Source organism: Schistocerca serialis, chromosome 4 (assembly GCF_023864345.2).
Source record: "Schistocerca serialis cubense isolate TAMUIC-IGC-003099 chromosome 4, iqSchSeri2.2, whole genome shotgun sequence".
Classification (NCBI taxonomy): Eukaryota; Metazoa; Arthropoda; class Insecta; order Orthoptera; family Acrididae; genus Schistocerca; species Schistocerca serialis.
The window spans coordinates 602,830,692-602,853,342 of record NC_064641.1 but is presented as its reverse complement, the minus strand read 5'-3'; the positions used below and the strand labels follow the sequence as shown (position 1 = coordinate 602,853,342).

General features: G+C 42.7%; 1 protein-coding gene across 3 annotated transcripts in view; it reads right to left on the bottom strand.

Moving 5' to 3' along the window:
• Positions 1–22,651, bottom strand: part of LOC126475389 (F-box/LRR-repeat protein 2) — a 710,612-nt gene that overhangs the window by 116,738 nt on the left and 571,223 nt on the right. For all 3 annotated transcript variants that reach the window (XM_050103215.1, XM_050103217.1, XM_050103216.1), the window contains one exon: positions 3,497–3,653. In XM_050103215.1, coding sequence (XP_049959172.1) covers positions 3,497–3,653 — 157 coding nt within the window. The remainder of the gene's footprint in view (positions 1–3,496; positions 3,654–22,651) is intronic.

Genomic DNA, 22,651 nt, shown 5'->3' with positions numbered 1-22,651 from the left:
TGAAAATTACCATAAGTGTGTAACTAAGTGGCAAAACTATCATCACAGCATAACTGTAATAATGGTGCTTCATCTTTTTGTAAGTACAGATATATTTTCAACAAATGCTGCGTTACCACTTACAATTGCCCCACTTGTATTTGTGTAGTCACCAGCAAATAATTTTTTTTTTATTTATACAGTGATCTCCAATAGTACAAACATGTAAACGAATGTATAAACACCTGAAGATTGGCGCAAGCCCGAAACCGGTCGTGTTGCGAATAAACAACCTTTTATTGTGACTGGTAGTGGATATTTTTCTACAACCCCAAATATATTTCACCTGTATGTCCAGTGAATTTCGCCCTGCTGTTTGATTTCCACGCAGTTTAATGTTCGTGACGTCATATCTCCTGAGCTATGTATCATACAGTGATATATTTTTCTAGGTACATGCAATGGAATATGTGTATACTGTCTGCAAAATGTACTGCGAACAGAGTTAGTAGTATAAAAGTAATAAATTAAAAAAAAGACGTCATGGACGATGCGGCAGTTTCTCATGCATGTCAATGTTCATAATGTCTTATATCCCGATCTATATGTCTCAAATTGATATATTTTTGAACATACAATCAGTAGCATATGCGGATACTGTCTGCGAAATGTGTTGCGAATAGAATCAGTTGAAAAGAAATAATAAATTAAAACGTAATGCATGATGCGGCAGTTTTTTTTTCCGCATCTCAGTATTTGATGTCATACCTCCTGAACAAGGAGTCGTTCAGTGATATATTTTTGTAGATACATTCGGCGGCAAATGTGGATTTTGTCTGCTAAAGATGTTGGGAACATAGTAAGTGGTGACGAAGCAATAAATTTAAAAGTCCCGCACGATGTGGTAGTTCATCCACGCGTTCAGTGTTTATGATGTCGTATGTCCTGAATTAATATCGTACAAGGATGAAATTTTTCCGGTACATTCAGTGATATATGTGAATACTGTCTGCTAACATGTCGCGAGTACGGTTGGTAATAAAGAAGTAATAAACTAAAACGTCATGCATCATGTGGCAGTTTTACAGCAAGAACAGCGAAAATTTAATAATCGACCATCTTTTTTCTCTTTTTAGGGGGGTCATCAGCGAGAAAAAGTTTACTAAAAGTTTGAAATTATGTGTAAAGTTTGTTGTAAGTCTCTAAGTGCCATCATTCTCAAATACTGGATAACTAAAGTATAGGTAGTCTCGCGTCGTGGGGGTACACAGATTTTTCATCCCACTCCCACCTTTTTGATAGGTGAGTGGTTATTACTCCCACAGTAATTCTTTCCATACAGTAAATTACGTGTGTACCACGTTTGGTTGAAATTGGTCCAGTGATTTAGCAGGAAAGGTGGAATATGCATACATACATACTGTAAGTACCGGGTGATCGAAAAGTCAGTATAAATTTGAAAACTGAATAAATCACGGAATAATGTAGATAGAGAGGTACAAATTGAGACACATGCTTGGAATGACATTGAGTTTTATTAGAACCAAAAAATATAAAAGTTCAAAAAATGTCCGACAGATGGTGCTTCATCTGATCAGAATAGCAACAAACAGCATAACAAAGTAAGACAAAGCAAAGACGATGTTCTTTACAGGAAATGCTCAATATGTCCATCATCATTCCTCAACAATAGCTGTAGTCGAGGAATAATGTTGTGAAAAGCACTGTAAAGCGTGTCCACAGTTATGGTGAGGCACTGGCGTCGGATGTTGTCTTTCAGCATCCCTAGAGATGTCAGTCGATCACGATACACTTGCGACTTCAGGTAAACCCAGAGCCAATAATCGCAGGGACTGAGGTCTGGGGATCTGGGAGGCCAAGCATGACGAAAGTGGCGGCTGAGCACACGATCATCACCAAACGACGCGCGCAAGAGATCTTTCACGCGTCTAGCAATATGGGGTGGAGCGCAATCCTGCATAAACATCGTACGTTCCAGCAGGTGTTTATCAGTCAGGCTGCGGATCTACATCTACATCTACATCTACATGATTACTCTGTAATTCACATGTAAGTGCTTGGCAAAGGGTTCATCGAACCACAATCATACTATCTCCATACCATTCCACTCCCGAACAGCGCGCGGCAAAAACGAACACCTAAACATTTCTGTTCGAGCTCTGATTTCTCTTATTTTATTTTGATGATCATTCCTACCTATGTAGGTTGGGCTCAACAAAATATTTTCGCATTCGGAAGAGAAAGTTGGTGACTGAAATTTCGTAAATATATCTCGCCGCGACGAAAAACGTCTTTGCTTTAATGACTTCCATCCCAACTCGCGTATCATATCTGCCACACTCTCTCTCCTATTACGTGATAATACAAAACGAGCTGCCCTTTTTTGCACCCTTTCGACGTCCTCTGTCAATCCCACCTGGTAAGGATCCCACACCGCGCAGCAATATTCTAACAGGGGACGAACGAGTGTAGTGTAAGCTGTCTGTTAGGTGGACTTGTTGCATCTTCTAAGTGTCCTGCCAATGAAACGCAACCTTTGGCTCGCCTTCCCCACAATATTATCTATGTGGTCTTTCCAACTGAAGTTGTTCGTAATTTTAACACCCAGGTACTTCGTTGAATTGACAGCCTTGAGAATTGTACTATTTATCGAGTAATCGAATTCCAACGGATTTCTTTTGGAACTCATGTGGATCACCTCACACTTTTCGTTATTTAGCGTCAACTGCCACCTGCCACACCATACAGCAATCTTTTCTAAATTGCTCTGCAACTGATACTGGTCTTCGGATGACCTTACTAGACGGTAAATTACAGCATCATCTGCGAGCAACCTAAGAGAACTGCTCAGATTGTCACCCAGGTCATTTATATAGATCAGGAACAGCAGAGGTCCCAGGACGCTTCCCTGGGGAACACCTGATATTACTTCAGTTTTACTCGATGACTTTCCGTCTGTTACTACGAACTGCGACCTTCCTGACAGGAAATCACGAATCCAGTCGCACAACTGAGACGATACTCCATAGGCCCGCAGCTTGATTAGAAGTCGCTTGTGAGGAACGGTGTCAAAAGCTTTCCGGAAATCTGTAACATATCGGTGTACCTCTCACCCGTCACGGTAGCACTGACGTTTTGCTGTCCAGAGCCATCTGTCGGAAATTTTGTGAACTTAGTTTTTTTTTTTTTTTGTTCTAATAAAACCCCATGTCATTCCAAGCATGTGTGTCAATTTTTACCGCTCTATCTACATTATTCCTTGATTTATTAAGTTTTCAAATTTATGCTGACTTTTTGATCACCCAGTAAATCCGTTTTTATAATTTGTGTTGCTTACCCGTCTTCCCTAAAACTAATGCTACAAAATGGAAGTAGTGTTTACCCCATATGAGAATAGAGCAATATTTGAGAATGAAGGCACAAGTTCACGTCGCTCTCTTGTTAGCAAAGCCTCCAAACTTCCGGGCGGTGCGTGCGCTGCGCTCGGGCGACGTACCTGCATCTCGCTGAAGTCGTGCAGCTGCATGGCGGTGGAGAAGTCGAGCAGCATGTGCGTCAGGTTGGGGCACTTGTTGGCCAGCTCGTGCAGCACCGTGTGCGTGATCAGCTCGATGGGCAGCTCGATGTAGCGCAGCGACGGCCCGAACCTCACGCTGCCAACACCACACAGCAGCACCTCAGACCCTGCTCCGTGTGAGCGTAGCATCGCTACTCACAGTTCATCCATGTATGTGAAAGTGCAGCTTAGCATCGTAATGAAGACTACAATAATTTTCAAAAGTATTTACTGTAACCTAGCATGGTTAGACTTTTTAGTGTAGCTATCGATATTTTGTACCTATGAGTTGTTATTGCTGAATCTGAGAATAGCTTACGCTTTCGTATATGCAATAACATTTTTTTATCAATGATCTGATTATTTTTGTCTTGTCCAGTCTTAAGACCTCAGTTAATATGTAATTTACAATTAATCGTAATAATACATGGGTGAGGGGTACTTCACTGTTTTACATCGTGTGAAGATTCTTTTTGTTGTGCAAACGTATATTAATTACACTCATGCTCATAAATTAAGGATAATGCTGATACATGGTGAAACAATGTTCTGATGGGCGGTTTGCGGGTTTAAATCACTTCGGGGTATGACCATGCGATGCATTTGAACTGCGGTCGTCGCACGGTGGCGCTGGCAGCAGTCCACATACACAGAGGTGTGTTGGTGCATGACAGAGTACGGTGCAGCGAGTAAGTATGCAGACGTTGTCAGACGTGCTGATGGTGACTGCGTGTTGAAAATGGCTCAAAGAACACGTACTGATGACGTTATGAGGGGTAGAATAATAGGGCGACTGGAGGCTGATGAAACACAGCAGGTCGTAGCACGGGCTCTCCGTGTGCCACAAAGTGTGATCTCAAGATTAAGGCAACGATTCCAGCAGACAGGAAACGTATCCAGGCGCTACAGTACGGGACGTCCACAGTGTACAAAATCACAAGAAGAGCAACATCTAACCATCGGTGCCCGCAGATGGCCACGCAGTACTGCCGGTAGCCTTGCTCGGGACCTTACTGCAGCCACTGGAGCAGTTGTCTCCAGACACACAGTCTACAGACGACTGAACAGACACGGTTTATTCGCCCAGAGACCTGCAAGGTACATTCCACTGACCCCTGGTCACAGGAGAGCCCGTAAACCCTGGTGTCAAGAACACAGTACATGGTCATTGGAACAGTGGTCCCAGGTTACGTTCACGGACGAGTCCAGGTATACTCTGAACAGTGATTCTCGCCGGGTTTTCATCTGGCGTGAACCAGGAATCAGACACCAACCCCTTAATGTCCTTGAAAGGGACCGGTATGGACGTCGTGGTTTGATGGTGTGGGGTGGCGTTATGATTGGTGCACGTACACCTCTGCATGTCTTTGACAGAGGAACTGTAACAGGTCAGGTGTATCGGGACGTCATTTTACACCAGTATGTCCGCCTTTTCAGGGGTGCAGTGGGTCCCACCTTACTCCTGATGAGTGATAACGCACGGCCCTACCAAGCTACCATGGTGGAGGAGTACCTTGAAACAGAAGATATCAGGCGAATGGAGTGGCATGCCTGTTCTCCAGACCTAAACCCCATCGAGCACGTCTGGGATGCTATCGGTCAATATATCGCTGCACGTCTTCAAACCCCTACGACACTTCAGGAGCTCCGACAGGCACTGGTGCAAGAATGGGAGGCTATACCCCAGCAGCTGCTCGACCATCTGATACAAAGTATGCAAACCCGTTGTGTGGACTGTGTACGTGTGCATGGTGATCAGATCCCATACTGAAGTCGGGGTATATGCGCAGAAAACAGTGGCATTTTGTAGCACATGCGTTTCGGGACGGTTTTCTCAACTTATCACCAATACTGTGGACTTACAGATCTGTGTCGTGTGTGTTCCCAATGTGCCTATGCTATCAGCGCCAGTTTTGTGTAGTGCCACGTTGCGTGGTACCACATCCTGCAATCATCCTTAATTTATGAGCATGAGTGTAATACAAAACACAATTAAAATAATTTATCTAACTAATAATATGTATACGTGAGATACACTCTACAACAAAAAACAACGAACCACGTAGGAGTTATGCAAATTGCTCATGAGTTGACATTCGAGCAGGTATCGACGGAAAATGCAAAATTGTTGACATCGGCGGCCGATCGATGAATGTGTGAAGCTGCAGCGCAATTTGATCGCGCAGTTGGCAAGGATAGTAAACAGGGGACGTGTCGATACCAAGGCATATAAAGTTTTTGCTAATTTCATTCCATGTACTCAGCTGGGCGTAACTATGCCTCGCAGACAGGAGCGTGAACAATTTTCGTAGATCCAGAATGAGATTTTAACTCTGCAGCGGAGTGTGCACTGTAAAGTTTGGAAGGTAGGAGACGAGTTACTGGCAGAAGTAAAGCTGTGAGGACGGTGCGTGAGTCGTGCTTGGGTAGCTCAGATGGTAGAACACTTGGCCGCGAAAGGCAAAGGTCCCGAGTTCGAGTCTCGGTCCGGCACACAGTTTTAATCTGCGAGTAAGTTTCATAATTTCCGTAGATGTCACCATTTGAGGGAGGACATTTACTTGGACCCCAAGAATGCGGCTGGAGTAATCGGTGAACCACTGGACATTTGAATAGGATGTCACAAATCGGTGAACCGTGGAGGAACTGAGCGTCAAGAAGGCAGCAGTCGACCTAGAGAGACGACAGAACGTGAGGACTGGGCAATAGTGAGAGAAGCACTCAGATCCCCGGATTCATTATTATCATCGATCCGAGATGCAATTTGCGCTTCCGTGACAATAGGATCATTAATAGGCGGCTCATAGAAAGGGAGCTGAGCTCATGGTGCCCCTTGCACCGACTGCCATTGATCTCTGTACAACAGTAAGCCCGTTTAGAGTAGCGCCGGGAACATTCGACGTGGAATGTCATTGACTGGAGTAGAATCACCTTCAGTAACGAGTCCCGCTTCGAACTGAACTGCGATGACGAGCGAAGACGTTTCTGGAAATGCTCCGGGAAGCAGTGAGATACCAATCTGACTGTCGCTCGCCATACGGACCGACAACCAGGAGTGACGCTCTGGGATGTCATTTGATATATATCTATATATATATATATATATATATATATATATATATATATATATATATATATATATATATATATATATATCAAATTGAAAGTTTGGAAGTTGAGAGGCGAGGTACTGGCAGAAGTAAAGTTGTGAGGACGGGGCGTGAGTCGTGCTTGGGTAGCTCAGATGGTAGAGCACTCGCCCGCGAATGGCAGAGGTGGATAAACGTGTAATTGACTTGCTCAATTTGTGAAGCTCTTTCTCTTGAATAAATCATCCAATTTTTCTGACATTTTAATCATTTGTTTGTCTGTATATGTACGAAACGTCTACCAAATTTCGTCGCATTCGGATAATTCCTTCGTGGTACTTATTCATATATTTATTTGTTTATTTTGTCTTAGAGTGTAGTCTAATAATCAGAGAGACAAATTTGAAAAAAGTGAAAGAAGGATAGGTGGCCAGCCAATTGCAAGAAAATCCAAATGCTTAATTTAGAGAGAAAAACTGTGTAAAATATTTTTTGCTACCCAGTTTAACACAACAGTGGACTCTGTTGTCATGCTTTACCTGGTTAAAAAATTGTTTATGGATAATAAATATTACTGAAAAATAGGAGCTTAGCAAAGCACGTAATGCATTGTTAAGGAATTGTTAACATGATGGCGCCACGCCAACAACACCGTTCATTATAATCGTAGACACAGTTCTGGCTAAGTTGTAATTCAATCGAATCTCACAATTGTCCAGTCACAGGTATGGTTTATTTCTATCGTGAACTTAATATTGCCACATTCTCAGCTCATGTTCAGTGCGCTGACGAATTATTCTGTAATAGAGATTGAAGCGAAGAATAAACGTTTTCATTTGCGTCTATATTTGTGCACTAAAATGTCATGGCCTGAAATCGTCTCCTGCACGAGTTAGGCACGATGTAACTTTTTACAACGTGCTACTCTCCAAACATTATTAATGCACCATATTAGCACTGTAGTTTGAAAAAGACTGCTTAGGCTTAGTACTAGTATTGTGGTTGGCACAGAACACATGCAGCATGTTATGCTACACACTCACTAAATATGAACGGTTTCGAGAAAATTGCCTCCGCTTTCGCCTTCCACCTGCAGTAACTGAAGGTGTGAAGTAGTGGGAGGGGTACCGAATGACTACATAGACTCACGCAGTAGATCAGTGCGTTTAGTATTATGTCATACCGTCAAAGTGTATTAATATTTGGGAAACACTTGGAATTAAGCAAAGAAAGTGATCAAAGTTAAACATTATTTCAGTTATAAACTGCAAAAATTTGAAAATGAATTTAATCTGTGTTTTCGAGGCGACCGAGAGGTGACAATAACATTATAGTGTTTCTTGGATACAGAAGTATATTTAACTAATTTTTGGGATTCAGCTGGTATTCTACATATAGAGGGTGAGTCACCTAACGTTGCCGCTGGATATATTTCGTAAACCACGTCAAATACTGACGAACCGATTCCACAGACAGAACGTGAGGAGAGGGGCTAGTGTAATTGTTTAATACAAATAATATAAAAATGCACGGAAGTATGTTTTTTAACACAAACCTACGTTTTTTTAAATGGAACCACGTTAGTTTTGTTAGCACATCTGAACATATAAACAAATACGTAATCAGTGCCGTTTGTTGCATTGTAAAATGTTAATTACATCCGTTGATATTGTAACCTAAAGTTGACGCTTGAAACCTCCGACGTTCAGTTGCGTTTTGTAACAAACACGGGCCACGGTCGGCGAGCAGCATCTGCAGGGACATGTTTACGATGACGACCGTGTTTACGAGTGTGGCTGTAGTGCACTGTTGTGGTTTGGTCTAGCTGTCGCAGTGTCCGCATGTAGCGCTTGCTGATATTGTTATTCTGCATTCGTCTCCGCACGCAGACCAACTGTTGTACGCCGTGTTACCAGACGTCTGTGATAGTGTAGTGTTGTAGGAACTGTGACCATGGTGTATTCGAACTCTGAAAAGGCGGACATGATACTCATCTATGGCGAGTGTCGACGAAATGCAGCGGAAGCCTGCAGGGTGTATACAGAACGGTACCCGGACAGAGAGCATCCAACGTGCCGCACATTGCAAAACATCTACCGCCAACTGTATGCAACAGGTATGGTCGTAGCACGCAAACGGGTCCGTAACAGGCCCGTCACAGGAGAAGCGGGTGCAGTTGGTATGTTAGCTGCTGTTGCCATGAACCCACACATGAGTACACGGGACATTGCGAGAGCCGGTGGACTGAGTCAAAGTAGTGTCATGCGCATACTGCATCGTCACCGCTTTCACCCGTTTCATGTGTCGCTACATCAGCAATTACATGGGGATGACTTTAATCATCGAGTGCAATTCTGTCAATGGGCATTAACAGAGAATGCGTTGCAGTTCTACCTGTTTACCGATGAAGCGGGTTTCACAAACCACGGGGCAGTGAATCTACGGAACATGCATTACTGGTCCGTCGACAATCCTCCCTGGCTCAGATAGGTAGAGCGACAGCGACCGTGGACTGTAAATGTATGGTGCGGAATCATTGGCGACCACCTCATTGGTCCTCACTTCATTGCAGGGACCCAAACAGCTGCAACATACATCGCGTTTCTACAGAATGATATGCCAACGTTGCTCGAAAATGTCCCACTGGAAACGCGTCGACGTATGTGGTATCAGCATGATGGTGCACCTGCACATTCCGCAATTAACACTAGGCTGACCCTTGACAGGATGTTCGACGGGCGTTTCATAGGACGTGGAGGACGCACAAATTGGCCAGCCTGTTCTCCTGATCTTACACCTCTGAACTTCTTTCTGTGGGGTACGTTAAAGGAGAATGTGTACCGTGATGTGCCTGCAACCCCAGAGGATATGAAACAACGTATTGTGGAAGCCTGCGGCGACATTACACCAGATGTACTGCGGCGTGTACGACATTCATTACGCCAGAGATTGCAGTTTTGTGCAGCAAAAGATGGCCACCACATTGAACATCTATTGGACTGATCTGTCGGGACACACTCTATTCCACTCCGAAATTGAAAATGGAAACCACGTGTGTACGTGTACCTCACCCCTCATGGTAATTTACATGTGCGTCAGTGAAAAAGACCAATAAAAAGGTGTTAGCATGTGGACGTAATGTGCTGTTCCAGTCTCTTCTGTACCTAAGGTCCATCACCGTTCCCTTTGGATCCCTACGTAATTCGGTGCTCTCCGATACACACTATCGAACAGCGGAGGAGTGGTACTCAAGCGTCAACTTTAGGTTACAATATCTCCGGATGTAATTAACATTTTACAATGCAACAAACGGCACCTTTTACGTATTTGTTAATATGTTCAGATGTGCTAACAAAACTAACGGGGTACCATTTAAAAAAACGTAGGTTTGTGTTAAAAAACATACTTCCGTGCATTTTTTTATGGTTTGTATTAACCAATTACACTAGCCCCTCTCCTCACGTTCGGTCTGTGGAATCGATTCGTCAGTATTTGATGTGGTTTACGAAATATATCCAGCGGTAATGTTAGGTGACTCACCTTGTATATTCCACAAGCCACTGTGCGGTGCGTGGCGGAAGGTACCCTGTACAAATACTAGTCATTTCCTTTCCTGTTCCACTCGCAAAAGGAGCAAGGAAAGACTTACCGTCTACTTGCTCCGTATGAGCCTTAATATCTCACATCTTATATTCGTGGTCCTTACGCGAAATGTCTGTTGGCAGCATTAGAATCGTTCTGCAGGCAGTTGTAAATGATGATTTAACTGTTTTTCTCTGTGTTTCTGTTACCTTGGTTGTTAGTCCGAGCTCCGATTTGCTGAAGCCCAAACCATGTAAATCTCTCCATCTATGCATAACTACTGCAACAGGCATCAGACTGAACCTGTTCACTATGCTTAAACCATGGTCTACCTCTTCAATCCCCCAAAGTTCTCTACATTACCATATTCACTATTCCGTGATGTCTCAGGATGTGCCTTATCAATGGATGCCTTCAATTAGTGAAGTTTTGCTGTTCTCCCCACTTCAATTCAGTGCCTCCTCATCCGTTATTCGATCTACCCCATCCTCAAAATTCTTCTGTAGCACCACATTTCGATCGCTTCAATTCTCTTCTTATCTGAACTTTATAATGTTGACGTTACAATACAGTACAAAAAAAAAAAAAAAAGTGGTTCAAATGGCTCTGAGCACTATGGGACTTAACATCTGTGCTCATCAGTCCCCTAGAACTGAGAAATACTTAAACCTAACTAACCTAAGGACATCACACACATCCATGCCCGAGGCAGGATTCGAACCTGCGACCGTAGCGGTCGCGCGGTTCCAGACTGTTGCGCCTAGAACCGCTCGGCCACGCCGGCCGGCGATGCTTGATTGATCTGGCCTTCTAAAATTAGCCATTTTTTTCTCCAGGGCATACATCTCTAACGTATTCCTTGTCTAAAATATTTCGGAGATAAAACAGTCCACTGTTCGGATTTCCACGTGAGAATATCTCCAGAGGATGTCGTCATGAGGAAAAACAAAACTGGTATTGCACGGGTCGAAGTGTGGAATGTCAGATCCCTTAATCTCGTTGGTAGGTTAGAGAATATAAAGACGGAAATGGGTGGGTTAGAAGTTAGATGTAGTGGGAACTAGAAGTAAGGTGGCAACCAACATCCACCACAATAGCCCAAGTTCATATGCCTGCTAGTCCTGCAGATGATAAAGAGACTGAAGAAATGTATGATGAGATGAAAAAAATATTTAGACAATTAAAAAAAATCACTCCGTCGGCTGGCCACAAATGGCCTGCCGGGACCATCGGACCGCCGTGTCATCCTCAGTGGAGGATGCGGATAGGAGGGGCGTGGGGTCATCACACCGCTCTCTCGGTCGTTGTGATGGTATTCTTGACCGAAGCCGCTACTGTTCGGTCGAGTAGCTCCTCAATTGGCATAACGAGGCTGAGTGAACCTCGAAAAATTTCAACAGCGCATGGCGGCCTGGATGGTCACCCATCCAAGCGCCAACCACGCCCGACAACGCTTAACTTTGGGGACCTCAGGGGAACCGGTGTAGCCACTGCGGCAAGACCGTTGCCATTCAGACAATTAAGGGAGACGAAAATTTAATTCCGATGAGGAAGTTTACTACGTTAGTAGAAACTGAAGACAAGAATATATATTAGGAGAACACTGACTGAGAGGGGGAGGGGAGGGGGGGAGGGGGAGGAATGAAAGATGAAGCTACCTGGTAGAATTTTACACCGAGCATTAATTCATCATGTCTAACACTTAGTTTAAGAATTACGTGAAAAGGATCAGTGCGTGGAAGAGTCCTGGAGTCATTGGAAGACTTCAAAGTGCTTGTACAATGGTAAGACATTAAATTTTGACATGAGATTTTAAACTGTTGGAGACTTCTAGGGACAGATGTGGACTCTGACCCTAATTTATTATCAATTGCAGTACAAAACTGAGAAAATGCAAAAAGGTAGAAAGTTAAGGAGAGTGGACCTGAATAAACTGAAGGAACCAGAGGATGTTAAGAGTTTCAGATGGAGCCAACGGAAACAAAGAAAGGAAATACAACAGAAGACGAATGGATATATTTGAGAGATGAAACACGAGAGGAGCAAGTAGGTAAAAGACAAGGCCTAGTAAAAATTCTTGGAGATATTGAATTTAACTGAGGAAAGGAGAAAATCAAATAACTCAGAAAATGAAGTAGTCAAAAGGAAGTGCAGAATCTAAAAAAGATAGATTAACAGAAAATGTAAAATGGCTGATACAAAATGGTTACAAAACAAATGCTACTAGCGGGAAGAAAGTTTTTGCTGTACGGAAATCAAAGAGAGCTTTGGAGAAAAGAGAAACAGCGATATGAATATCAAGAGCTGATACGACAAGTCACTACCAAGGGATGAAGAGAAAGCTAAAAACTGGAAGGAACATACAGAAGGGCTGTTAAAGGGAAATGAACTTGAACACAATATTATAAAACGGGAAGAGGAAGTAGACGACATTTTCCCAGAAAAATTCAGATCACTGAGAGGGCCAGTCACAACATAACTATTCCAAATGGCGAGAGAGATATGAGACAGTCGAAATATCATCGACTTCAAGAAAAATGTAATAACTCAAGTTCAAAAAAACGCAAGTGCTGACAGTTGTGAAACACTGCTAGAACATCAGTTTATAGAATCATCGTTGCAAAATATTGACGCGAATTATTTATAGAGAAATGGAAAATGTGGGCCGCCCGATGTGGCCGAGCGGTTCTAGGCGCTTCAGTCTACCCCGCGACGGCTACGGTCGCAGGTCCGAATCCTGCCTCGGGTGTGGATGTGTGTGATGTGCTTAGGTTGGTTAGGTTTAAGTAGTTCTAAGTTCTAGGGGACTGATGAACTCAGATGTTAAGTCCCATAGTGTTCAGAGCCATTAGATCCATTTGAACTTGGAAAATGTAGTGGAAATCGATCTCAGGAAAGATCAGTTTGGGTTTCGGGGAAATTCAGGAACATACAAGGCAATATTGACCCTACGACTTACCTTAGAAAATATACTGAAGAAAAGTTAAACCTATGTTTATAGTGTTAGTATATTTAAAGAAAATTTTGACAATGTCGACTGGATTACACTTTTTGAAATTTTGTAAGGTGGCATAAATAAAATACAGGGACCGGAAAGTTATTTACAACTTGTACAGTAACCAGACTGCAGTTGAAAGAGTCAAGGTACATGAAATGGAGAAGATTGAAGCATATTCCCGATGGTATTAAGGCTGTACATTGTGTAAGCTGTGAAGGAAACGAAAGAGAAATTTGGAAAGGGAATTAAGGTTCAGGGAGAAGAAATAAAAATTTTTGAGGTTTGGCGATGACATTGCAGTTCTTTCAGGGGCAGCAAACGACTTTGAAAATCAGTTGAACGAAATAGATAGTATCTTGAAAAAAGGTAATAAGATAAGGTCAACATAAACAAAAGTATACCACAGGTGATGAAGTGTAATTTAAAAAATGAGACACTACAACTAGTAGATGAGTATCGTTAATTTGACAGTAAAATAGGTAATAATGACCAAAGTGTAGAGGAAATAAAATGCGGATTGGCTATAGCTTGGAAAGCATTTTCAGAAAAGAGACATTTGCTAATCCATACTAATATTATGAATATCAAAATAACTCTGTCTGTTTCTCTTTCACGAATAAATCGCATAACCGATTTCGATGATATTTGGCACAGATATAGCTTGAACGCCGAGGAAGAACGTAAGAGGGGAAAAAAGAACATCGGCTCCTAGGAGGGTAATGTAGAGAGTGGAAAACATTTTTTTTAATTCAGCGAATATAAACCACGTTAAAAATTATTAAATTTCTTGCACAATGTAGACGTTGTATAATGTATAGTTACTTTAATAGCATGCCGCATAGATGCCCGCTCCTGCCCATGCCCCTTCGCACACAGCAGGCCCCAGCGACACTGCGCTTGCCGCGTTGTATTGCGTTGGGGCAGTTGCCGGGGAAACACTTAACCGAACAGGCAGACACGTGACTGTAACTGCCATTATTGCACGTGCAACAGCTTACTTACTAACCGTCAGTAACCATAGCAAAAATACTGTTATGCGAGCACAGCCGCGGCTAGCATCGAATAAAAATTTAAGTGTTAGGAAGTCTCTTCTGTGGATATAGGTAAGTATTTGTCTGGAGAGCAACCTGGTACGGAGGTGAAACGCGGACGATAAGCAGTTCAGGCAAGGAGAGAATATAAGCTCTAGAAAAATGATGGTGCAAAACAATCCTTAATATTAGATGGGTGGATTGAGTAACTGAAGAGGAGGATTGGATCGAACTGGGAAAAAAATAATTTACAGCACAATTTGATTGAAAGAAGTATCGTTTGAGGGGCACATTTTGAGGCATTGAGAGTCGTCATTTTAGTAACTGAGCGAAGTGTGGAAGGGATGGGGGTGAAAAATTGAAGAAGGAGACCAAGACATGACTAGAATAAACAGGTGGAGAGTTTCGTCAAATCAGTCTTCGCACTGAACACTACATCAACCACCTTCAGAATTTCAAAGAGTGTATTCTAGTGAACCTGGACACGAGTCTTTAAACAGGACCCAAGGAGCACATCCTTCCTCACGTTTCGGCTGGACTTTTGGGACAACAGTTGCTTCAGCGATCGGTATGTTTGCAGCCATGACACACAGGCTTGGGTGCCATGTCGCCAGAAAATTTTTACTGACAAGGAAACCTCCCCATCGCACCCCCCACAGATTTTGTGGTAAGATGGCCCAGCGGATAGCTCGTGAAAAACTGTACACAGATCAAGCATGAAAACGGGAAGAAGATATACTGAACTATGAGAAAACGCACAATAGGAACAATGAACGGTCCAAGCTAACAAGTGCAACATTTAGGGTAGCGTGAGGAAAAAAGAAAAAAACAACATCCATCGTGGTGTAGTGGTACGGTACTGGTCTAACAAGCGGGTGAGCCGGGTTTTTTGTTTTAATTTTTTTTTCATAATATTATCAACTGTCCGTCCGGTCATTGAAATGTTTGTTCTCTTCTGAAGTCGTGGCAGTTGTCATACTACACATTGGTTATAGAACATGAGTGACATGATAAGAATACATTACTGTCCCAAGTAAATGCGATGAATAGTAAGAGCAGGCGAGGTACCACACAGACGTCTCACAGAAATTAAAATAACAAATAAACGGATGTGAACTACGTTACAGTAAAGGAATTCAAGAGTCCAAAACATCCAAAACGGAACGCAACTTCAGAGACATTGAAAACATACGTATTGACAGAGCACAGAGAAACTGTGTGATTTTGAAACTTTTGCGTTCATTTGTTACAGCTTATGTGGCAGACTATTATGTTTTCATGATTTCCTTGGGAGTGATCACATTCACATTCATACGAACACCTAAATCGGGCAAGGAGGCATTATCTCACACACTCACCAGGCTTACAAATTAGGTGTGTCGATAAGTGATTCCTGTCATATGACACACGCTCTGTCACTAGCGCCGTGTATGACACACCAGGTGTGTTTGCCGTGGAGGATTCGGTTGACTTGTCGCTTTGTCAAAAAATGTTTGCTGTTCCCATTCGAAAGTCACTTCCTTTCAGCTGCTAATTAGAGCAAATGTGCAGAATCTACTTTCATTATAGTCCCTTCGTTACTCTTCGCTGTTGCAAACGGACGTTACACCACGACACAGACACCAATTTGAATACAGCGAACAGCGTAAAAAAAAAATGGCTAAAGGTTGCTTTGAACCCAGCTCGCACGCTTCGCCGTCGAACAACGTGACCACTTTTTTCTGTTAATCTCATTTTGTTCGCAACTGATCGCTGTATTTGTTCGGGGTGGATGTCGTACGACACTTGTTCAAGTTCATAGTTGATTTATTAACTCAGTTTTTATATTACAGAGGGCAGCTAACTCTCTGACCGAACACGCTGAGCTACCGTGCCGGCCGGTGTTCTACTATACTCAATATTGCACTCGATAAGCTTGGACCGTTCAGTGTTTCTATTTTACTTTTTTTTCATAGTTCAGTACACCATCTTCCTACTTTTATGCTTGATCTCTGTTCAGTTTTTGAAGGGCTTTCCGCTGGGCCCTCTTATCATTAAAGCTGAGAGGGGTGCGGTGGGGAGTTTCTCTTGTGAGTGGTGTAGCCGCAGAAACAAACGGAAAGCAAAAACTACAACAAACAATAGTTTCGACTGTTTTGTTGCGCGTGAGTCGAGATGCCTTAGTTGGTTAATTAACCGAAGGTAGTGCGAAACACGATCGCAATAGCGCCTCGAGATTAATCGTGCTACCACTCATGTATCGTAAAAACGCTCGACTGCCTTTTAATCCAATTACCGGAGTGATGTCTTCCAGATACATTCTTATATTCTTCTTTCTTAATTTAAGAAGTGTTACACTTTCCAATGCAATTAATATTAATGAATCCGTGAGTGTCAGATACTCTATTTTCGAGGACCGCAACATATCCGCTTTATTCGTGTAAATACGACTGCCACCTCCTTTTGCTTAGTGTTCATAAGGCTCCTGTTCCATAGTTTATACGTAGCTTTAATCATGTCAAATCAGACTGAGTAGAGAGAGAATCTGGTGCTTTGGTATCGTGGGCTGCACGGGAAGTTTTCGGACGGGTTTCCACTTTTCACAGAATCTAGCCAAGCCATGTGAATCTACAGGCGGAATCCCACCAAGAACACAGGTGGCACTTTTACAAGATCTGCGATAGCGAGAAAGCCACTTTTCTCTCATTCGCCTACAGTAGTCGCTCAAAATGAGCGTTGCGTTTGAAAACCCCTCCAATGATTGGACACATATTGTAATTTTGGAGCCGGCCGAAGTGGCCGAGCGGTTCTAGGCGCTACAGTCCGGAACAGCGCGACCGCTACGGTCGCATGTTCGAATCCTGCCTCGGGCATGGATATGTGTGATGTCCTTAGGTTAGTTAGGTTTAAGTAGTTCTAAGTTCTAGGGGACTGATGACCACTGCAGTTAAGTCCCATAGTGCTCAGAGCCATTTATTTTGTAATTCGGGTTTTAGTGGCAAAAACTCTCAAAGGTGTTAACATTCGCCGCGAAATTTGTGCTGCATACGGACCAAATGTGATGCGTCAAGGTGTTGCGCCTCAGTTATGTCTTTAAAAAATGGATTACAGAAGTGGCTATCTTTCTGCAGTCAATTTCCATCCAATGCAGAAACTGACGAATAAACTCTTGGAAACTGGCGCGACGTTTCACGGTGGCTCAACTGTCGGACTGTTTTCTGCAGATTTTTTGGAGTGTTTTGCATGAGATTACGACTAAATTGTTAGGGTGTGACAATTCTGTGCACGTCTGTTTCCGAAATTCCTCTTTTATAACCACAAAACTCAATGTATGTGTGCTTGCCTGTAGTTTCGTTTTCAGTACCCACCCTTCAGCCCAGGCCTGACTCCAGGTGACTGCCATCTCTTCAGCCACATGCTGGTACTGCAAACGGCTGAAAGCAAAGGACAACTGCAGCCGTAATTTTTCCAGAGGGGGTGGATGATGTTGGCATCCTCTTAGGTAAAACTGTCCTCTGCGGACGGGGACTACCCTGGAGGATGTCGTCATCAGGAGAAACAAAATTGGTGTTCTACGGACTGGAACGTGGAATTTAGATACCTTTAATCGGGGAGGCATGTTAGAAACTTTAAAAGGGAAAATGGATAGGTTAAAGTTAGGTGTAGTAATAATTAGTGAAGTTCGGCGTCGGGAAGAGCAGGACTTCCGGTCAGGTGAATGTAGTGTTATAAATACTGAATCAAATAGGGGTAATGCAGGAGTAGGTTTAATAACGAGCAAATAGCTGGGAATGCGGATACGCTACTACGAACACCATAGTGAACGCATTATCGAAGCTAACATAGACACGAAACCCATACCCACCACAGTAGTACAAGTTTATTGTCAACTAGCTCCGCTGATGAAGAAGTTATTGAGGAAATGTATGGTGAGATACAGGAAATTATTCAGATGAGATTACACTGAAATGAACACCCTTAGCTGCTTATAGGCGTTGACATACGTCAGCGGGGACAGATGAAAATGTGTGCCCCGACCGGGACTCGAGCCAGGGTACTCCTGCTTACATGGCAGACGCTCTATCCATCTGAGCCGCCGAGGACACAGAGGATAGGGCGACTGCAGGGATTGATCTCTGGCACGCCACCCGCGAAACCGACATTCTCATCGTATTGTCCCGCACTACATTCGTAGTGCCCCCGCCCATTGTACCCATTACTTGCGGCGCGTTGCCGATTCCCGTAAGAGTTCGGGCACAGTTTGTGCATTCGCACAGAAGAAGAAGATGGTCAAGTGGCCGGTGAGCCATATATATATGATATCTGTTCTTTCGGACATGTCCGAAAGAACAGATACCATCGGTGACCATGCAGCTAGTTAGAATGAGATTACAATGAAATGAACACCCTTAGCTGTCGGGGCACACATTTTCATTTGTCCCCGTTGACGTATGTCAACGCCTATAAGCAGCTAAGGGTGTACATTTCATTGTAGTCTCATTCTAACTAGCTGCATGCTCACCAATGGTATCTGTTCTTTCGGACATGTCGGAAAGAACAGATACCATCTTGGTATATAATTATTCAGATAGTTAAGGGAGAAGAAAATTTAATAGTGATGGGAGAAGAAGAGAGAAGAGAAAGTACTAGAAGAATATTGAAGGACGAAATAATCGAAAAAGGAAGCCGCCTGGTAGAATTTTGCACAGAGTATAGTTTAATCATCGCAAACAATTGGTTTAAAAATTATGAATGATGGTTGTGTACGTAGAAGAGACCTAGAGACACTGGAGAGTTTCAGATTGATTGTATAATGGTAAAACAGAGATTTCGGAACCAGGTTTTAAATTTAAGACATTTCCAAGTTCAGACGTGGACTCTGCCCCCAATGTATTGGTAAAGAACTGTACATTAAAACTGGAGACATTGCAAAAAGGAGATGGGGAACTGGATAAATTGAAAGAACCAGAGGTTGTTGAGAGTTTCAGAGGGAGCTTTCGGGAACGATTGACAAGAACAAGGGAAAGGAATGCAGTAGAAGTCGAATTGGGTAGATTTGAGAGATGAAATAGTGATGGCAGCATAGGATCAAATAGCCAATAGGACAAGGTCTGGTAGATATACTTGGATACACAGGAGATGTTCAACTTAAATGATGAAATGACAAGATATAAAAGTGCATTAGATGAGTCAAACGAAAGTGAATAGAAAAGTCTAAAAAATGAGAGTGACAAGAAGTGCAAAATGGCTAAGCAGGAATGGCTAGAGAACAAATGTAAGGGTTTAGAGGCATGTACCACTATTGAAACCACAGATACCGCCTACAGGAAGAGTAAAGAAGTTTTTTGGTGGAAAGAGAAGCAGCTGTATGAATATCAAGAGCTCACAGGGAGAACCAGTCCTAAGCAAAGAAGAGAAAGCTGAAGGATGGAAGGAGTACATAGAGGGTCTATACAAGGGAAATGTACTTGAAAGCCAGGCGAAATACCCTCAGTCTTCAAGAGGAATATAATAATTCCAATTTCAAAGAAAACAGGTGCTAACAGGTGTGAATATTACGGAACTGTCACTTTAATAAAGTGTGGTTGCTAAATGCTAACACGAATTCGTTATAGAAGAGTGGAAAAACTGGTAGAAGCAGACCTCGGGAAAGATCAGTTTGGATTCCGGAGAAATGTAAGAAAACGCGTGGCCATACTGACCCTACGACGTCTGCTAGAAAACAGGTTAAGAAAAGGTAAACCTGAGTTTATAGCATTTGTAGACTTAGAGAAAGATTTTGACAATGTTGACTGGAACATTTTCTTCGAAATTCTGCAGGTAGGAGGGGTGAACTACAGGGGGCGAAAGGCTATTTACAACTTATACAGAAACCAGATGGCAGTTATGAGGGCCGAGGAGCATGAAAGGAAAGCAGTCGTTGAAAAGGGAGTGAGAATGGGTTGTAGCCTATCCCCGATGTTATTCAATCTGTACAATGAGCAAGCAGTAAAGGAAACAAAAGAAAAATTTGGAGTGGGAATTAAAGTCCAGGAAGAAGAAATAAACACTGAGTTGTTTTTAAAATGAACATAAACAAAAGCAAAGCAAGGATAATGGAATGTAGTGGAATTAAATTAGGCAATGCTGATGTAAGGCAATGCTGATGTAATTAGATTAGTAAACGAGATACTGGAAAAATGGAAATGATCGTATGGCGTTAGTGGCTGGGTGTTCCCAGACGAAAAGTTCGGTCGCCAAGTGCAAGTCTTATTGAGTGCGACTCCACATTGGGCGACTTGCGCGTCGACAGAGGGGATGAAATGATGAAGAGGACCCAATCCCTGAGGAGAGAGAATTTCCCACCCCAACCGGGAATCGAAGCCGGGAGCCCGTGCGTGGCATTCCAACGCGCTGACCGTTCAGCTATTGGAGCAGACAACGAGATACTTAAAGTAGTAGATGAGTTTTGCTATTTGGGCAGCAAAATAACTGTTGAGAGCTGAAATAGAGAGGATATAAAATATAAATAGGCGATGGCAAGAAAACGTTTCCGTAGAAAGGAAACTTGTTTACATCGAATATAGATTTAAATGTTAGGAAATTTTTTCTAAAAGTGTTTGTATGGAATGTAGCCATGTATGGAAGTGAAGCATGAACAATAAACAGTTTGGAGAAGAAGAGAATAGAGGCTTTTGAAATATGGTGCAACAGAAGAATGCTGAAGACTAGATGGATAGACCATGTAACTAATGAGGAGGTACTGAATAGAATTGGGGAGAACAGAAATTTGTGGCACAATGTGACTAGAAGAAGGCATCGGTTGACGGGACACATTCTCAGACATCTAGGGACCATCAGTTTAGTACTGAAAGGAAGTTGGAGGGTGGGGGGGATCGTAGAAGGAGCCTAAGAGATGAATACAGCATGCAGATTCAGAAGGACATAGGTTGCAGTAGTTATTTAAAGATGAAGAGGCTTGCACAGGATAGAGTAGCAGGGAGAGGTCTTCGGATTTGAGACAAAGTGGTTTTGCTAACAACGTTTTGACACAGAGTCGACAAATTCATCTCAATAAAGTGATGAAATTCACAAGTTTTCCCCTGTACGGGAATATACTCTATGGCTGTACGAGCGCAGGTTGTAAACATGAAGTTGACAACATATGGAAATTCGAGTCTGATCGTGGGTCGTGCTCGGATAGCCAAATGGTACGGTGACCGCTCGCGATATCCGGGAAATCCGGATTCTAGTCTTGGCCCTTCACAAATTCTCATTGTCGTCATTTCATTCTACAGCTGATGGTTGTCCATATTTGCAACTGCTAATATATATCATGTATTTATTCAGTCTATCTTCTAAGGTAAGTCGTAGAATCAGTATTACCTTGAGTGTTCCAAATTCCCCCGAAACCCATCTGACCTTTCCTGAGATTGGCTTCTAACAGTTTTCCATTTCTCTGTAAATAAACCGTGTCAACATTTTACAACCATGACTCAGTAAACAGACGATTCGGCAGTGTTTCACACCTGTCGGCATCAGCGTTCTCCGGAATTGGAATAATTACATTCTTGTTGAAATCTGCTCGTATTTAGGTATCATACCTTACACGCCAAATGGAATATTTTGGGTCCTCTCAAGGATCTCAATAATTACGGACGAATGTGATCTATGAGGCCAAGCTGAAAAGTAATGCCTCCAAATTTTTTATATGAAAATTCTTAAAACCCTTTAGATAAAACAAACATTATTAACATTTTACATCTTTATTCTTCATGTTAAATATTTTCAGCGCCCTGCCGCTAGAGGGATCCGCATTGTTGCGTGTAACATGGCGGTGCGCAAAGTAACTATGTCGATGTGTGAGACACAGTGTGCTGGAATCGAGTTTCTAATTCGAAAGTTCGTCCACACACGAAGCACCCTCTCTTTCAATAACACAACAGCAAACCTCATACGAGTGCTCCGACATCTCCAAGAATCCGACGCCTGGTTCACTGTCATCGACCATCCTCCACACAGTCCTGACCTGGCCCCATCCGATTTTCATCTGGTTCCAAAAGTGAAAGAACACTCTGAGAGCGACGAAGCGGTGTAAGCAGAGGCGAGGTTGTCGGCCTAGTGGCGACCTCGTACAAAATTTCGCCATCTTGTTGCAATATTACAAATATAAACAGATTATGTTTCACAAATAATAGCGAAGTGCAGAGCTACAGCACTAGAAGAAAGGATGATCTTCACTGTTCTGGGTTAAATCAGATTTTGGCTCAGAAATCGATGAATTATGCTGCCATAAAAATCTTTGGTCATTTGCCAAATAGCACTGAAAGTCTGACAGATAGCCAACCAACATTTAAAAAAAATTAAAAGAATTTCTAATCACAACTCCTACTCAATAGATGAATTTTTAGATATTAAGTAGTATTTACATTACTAC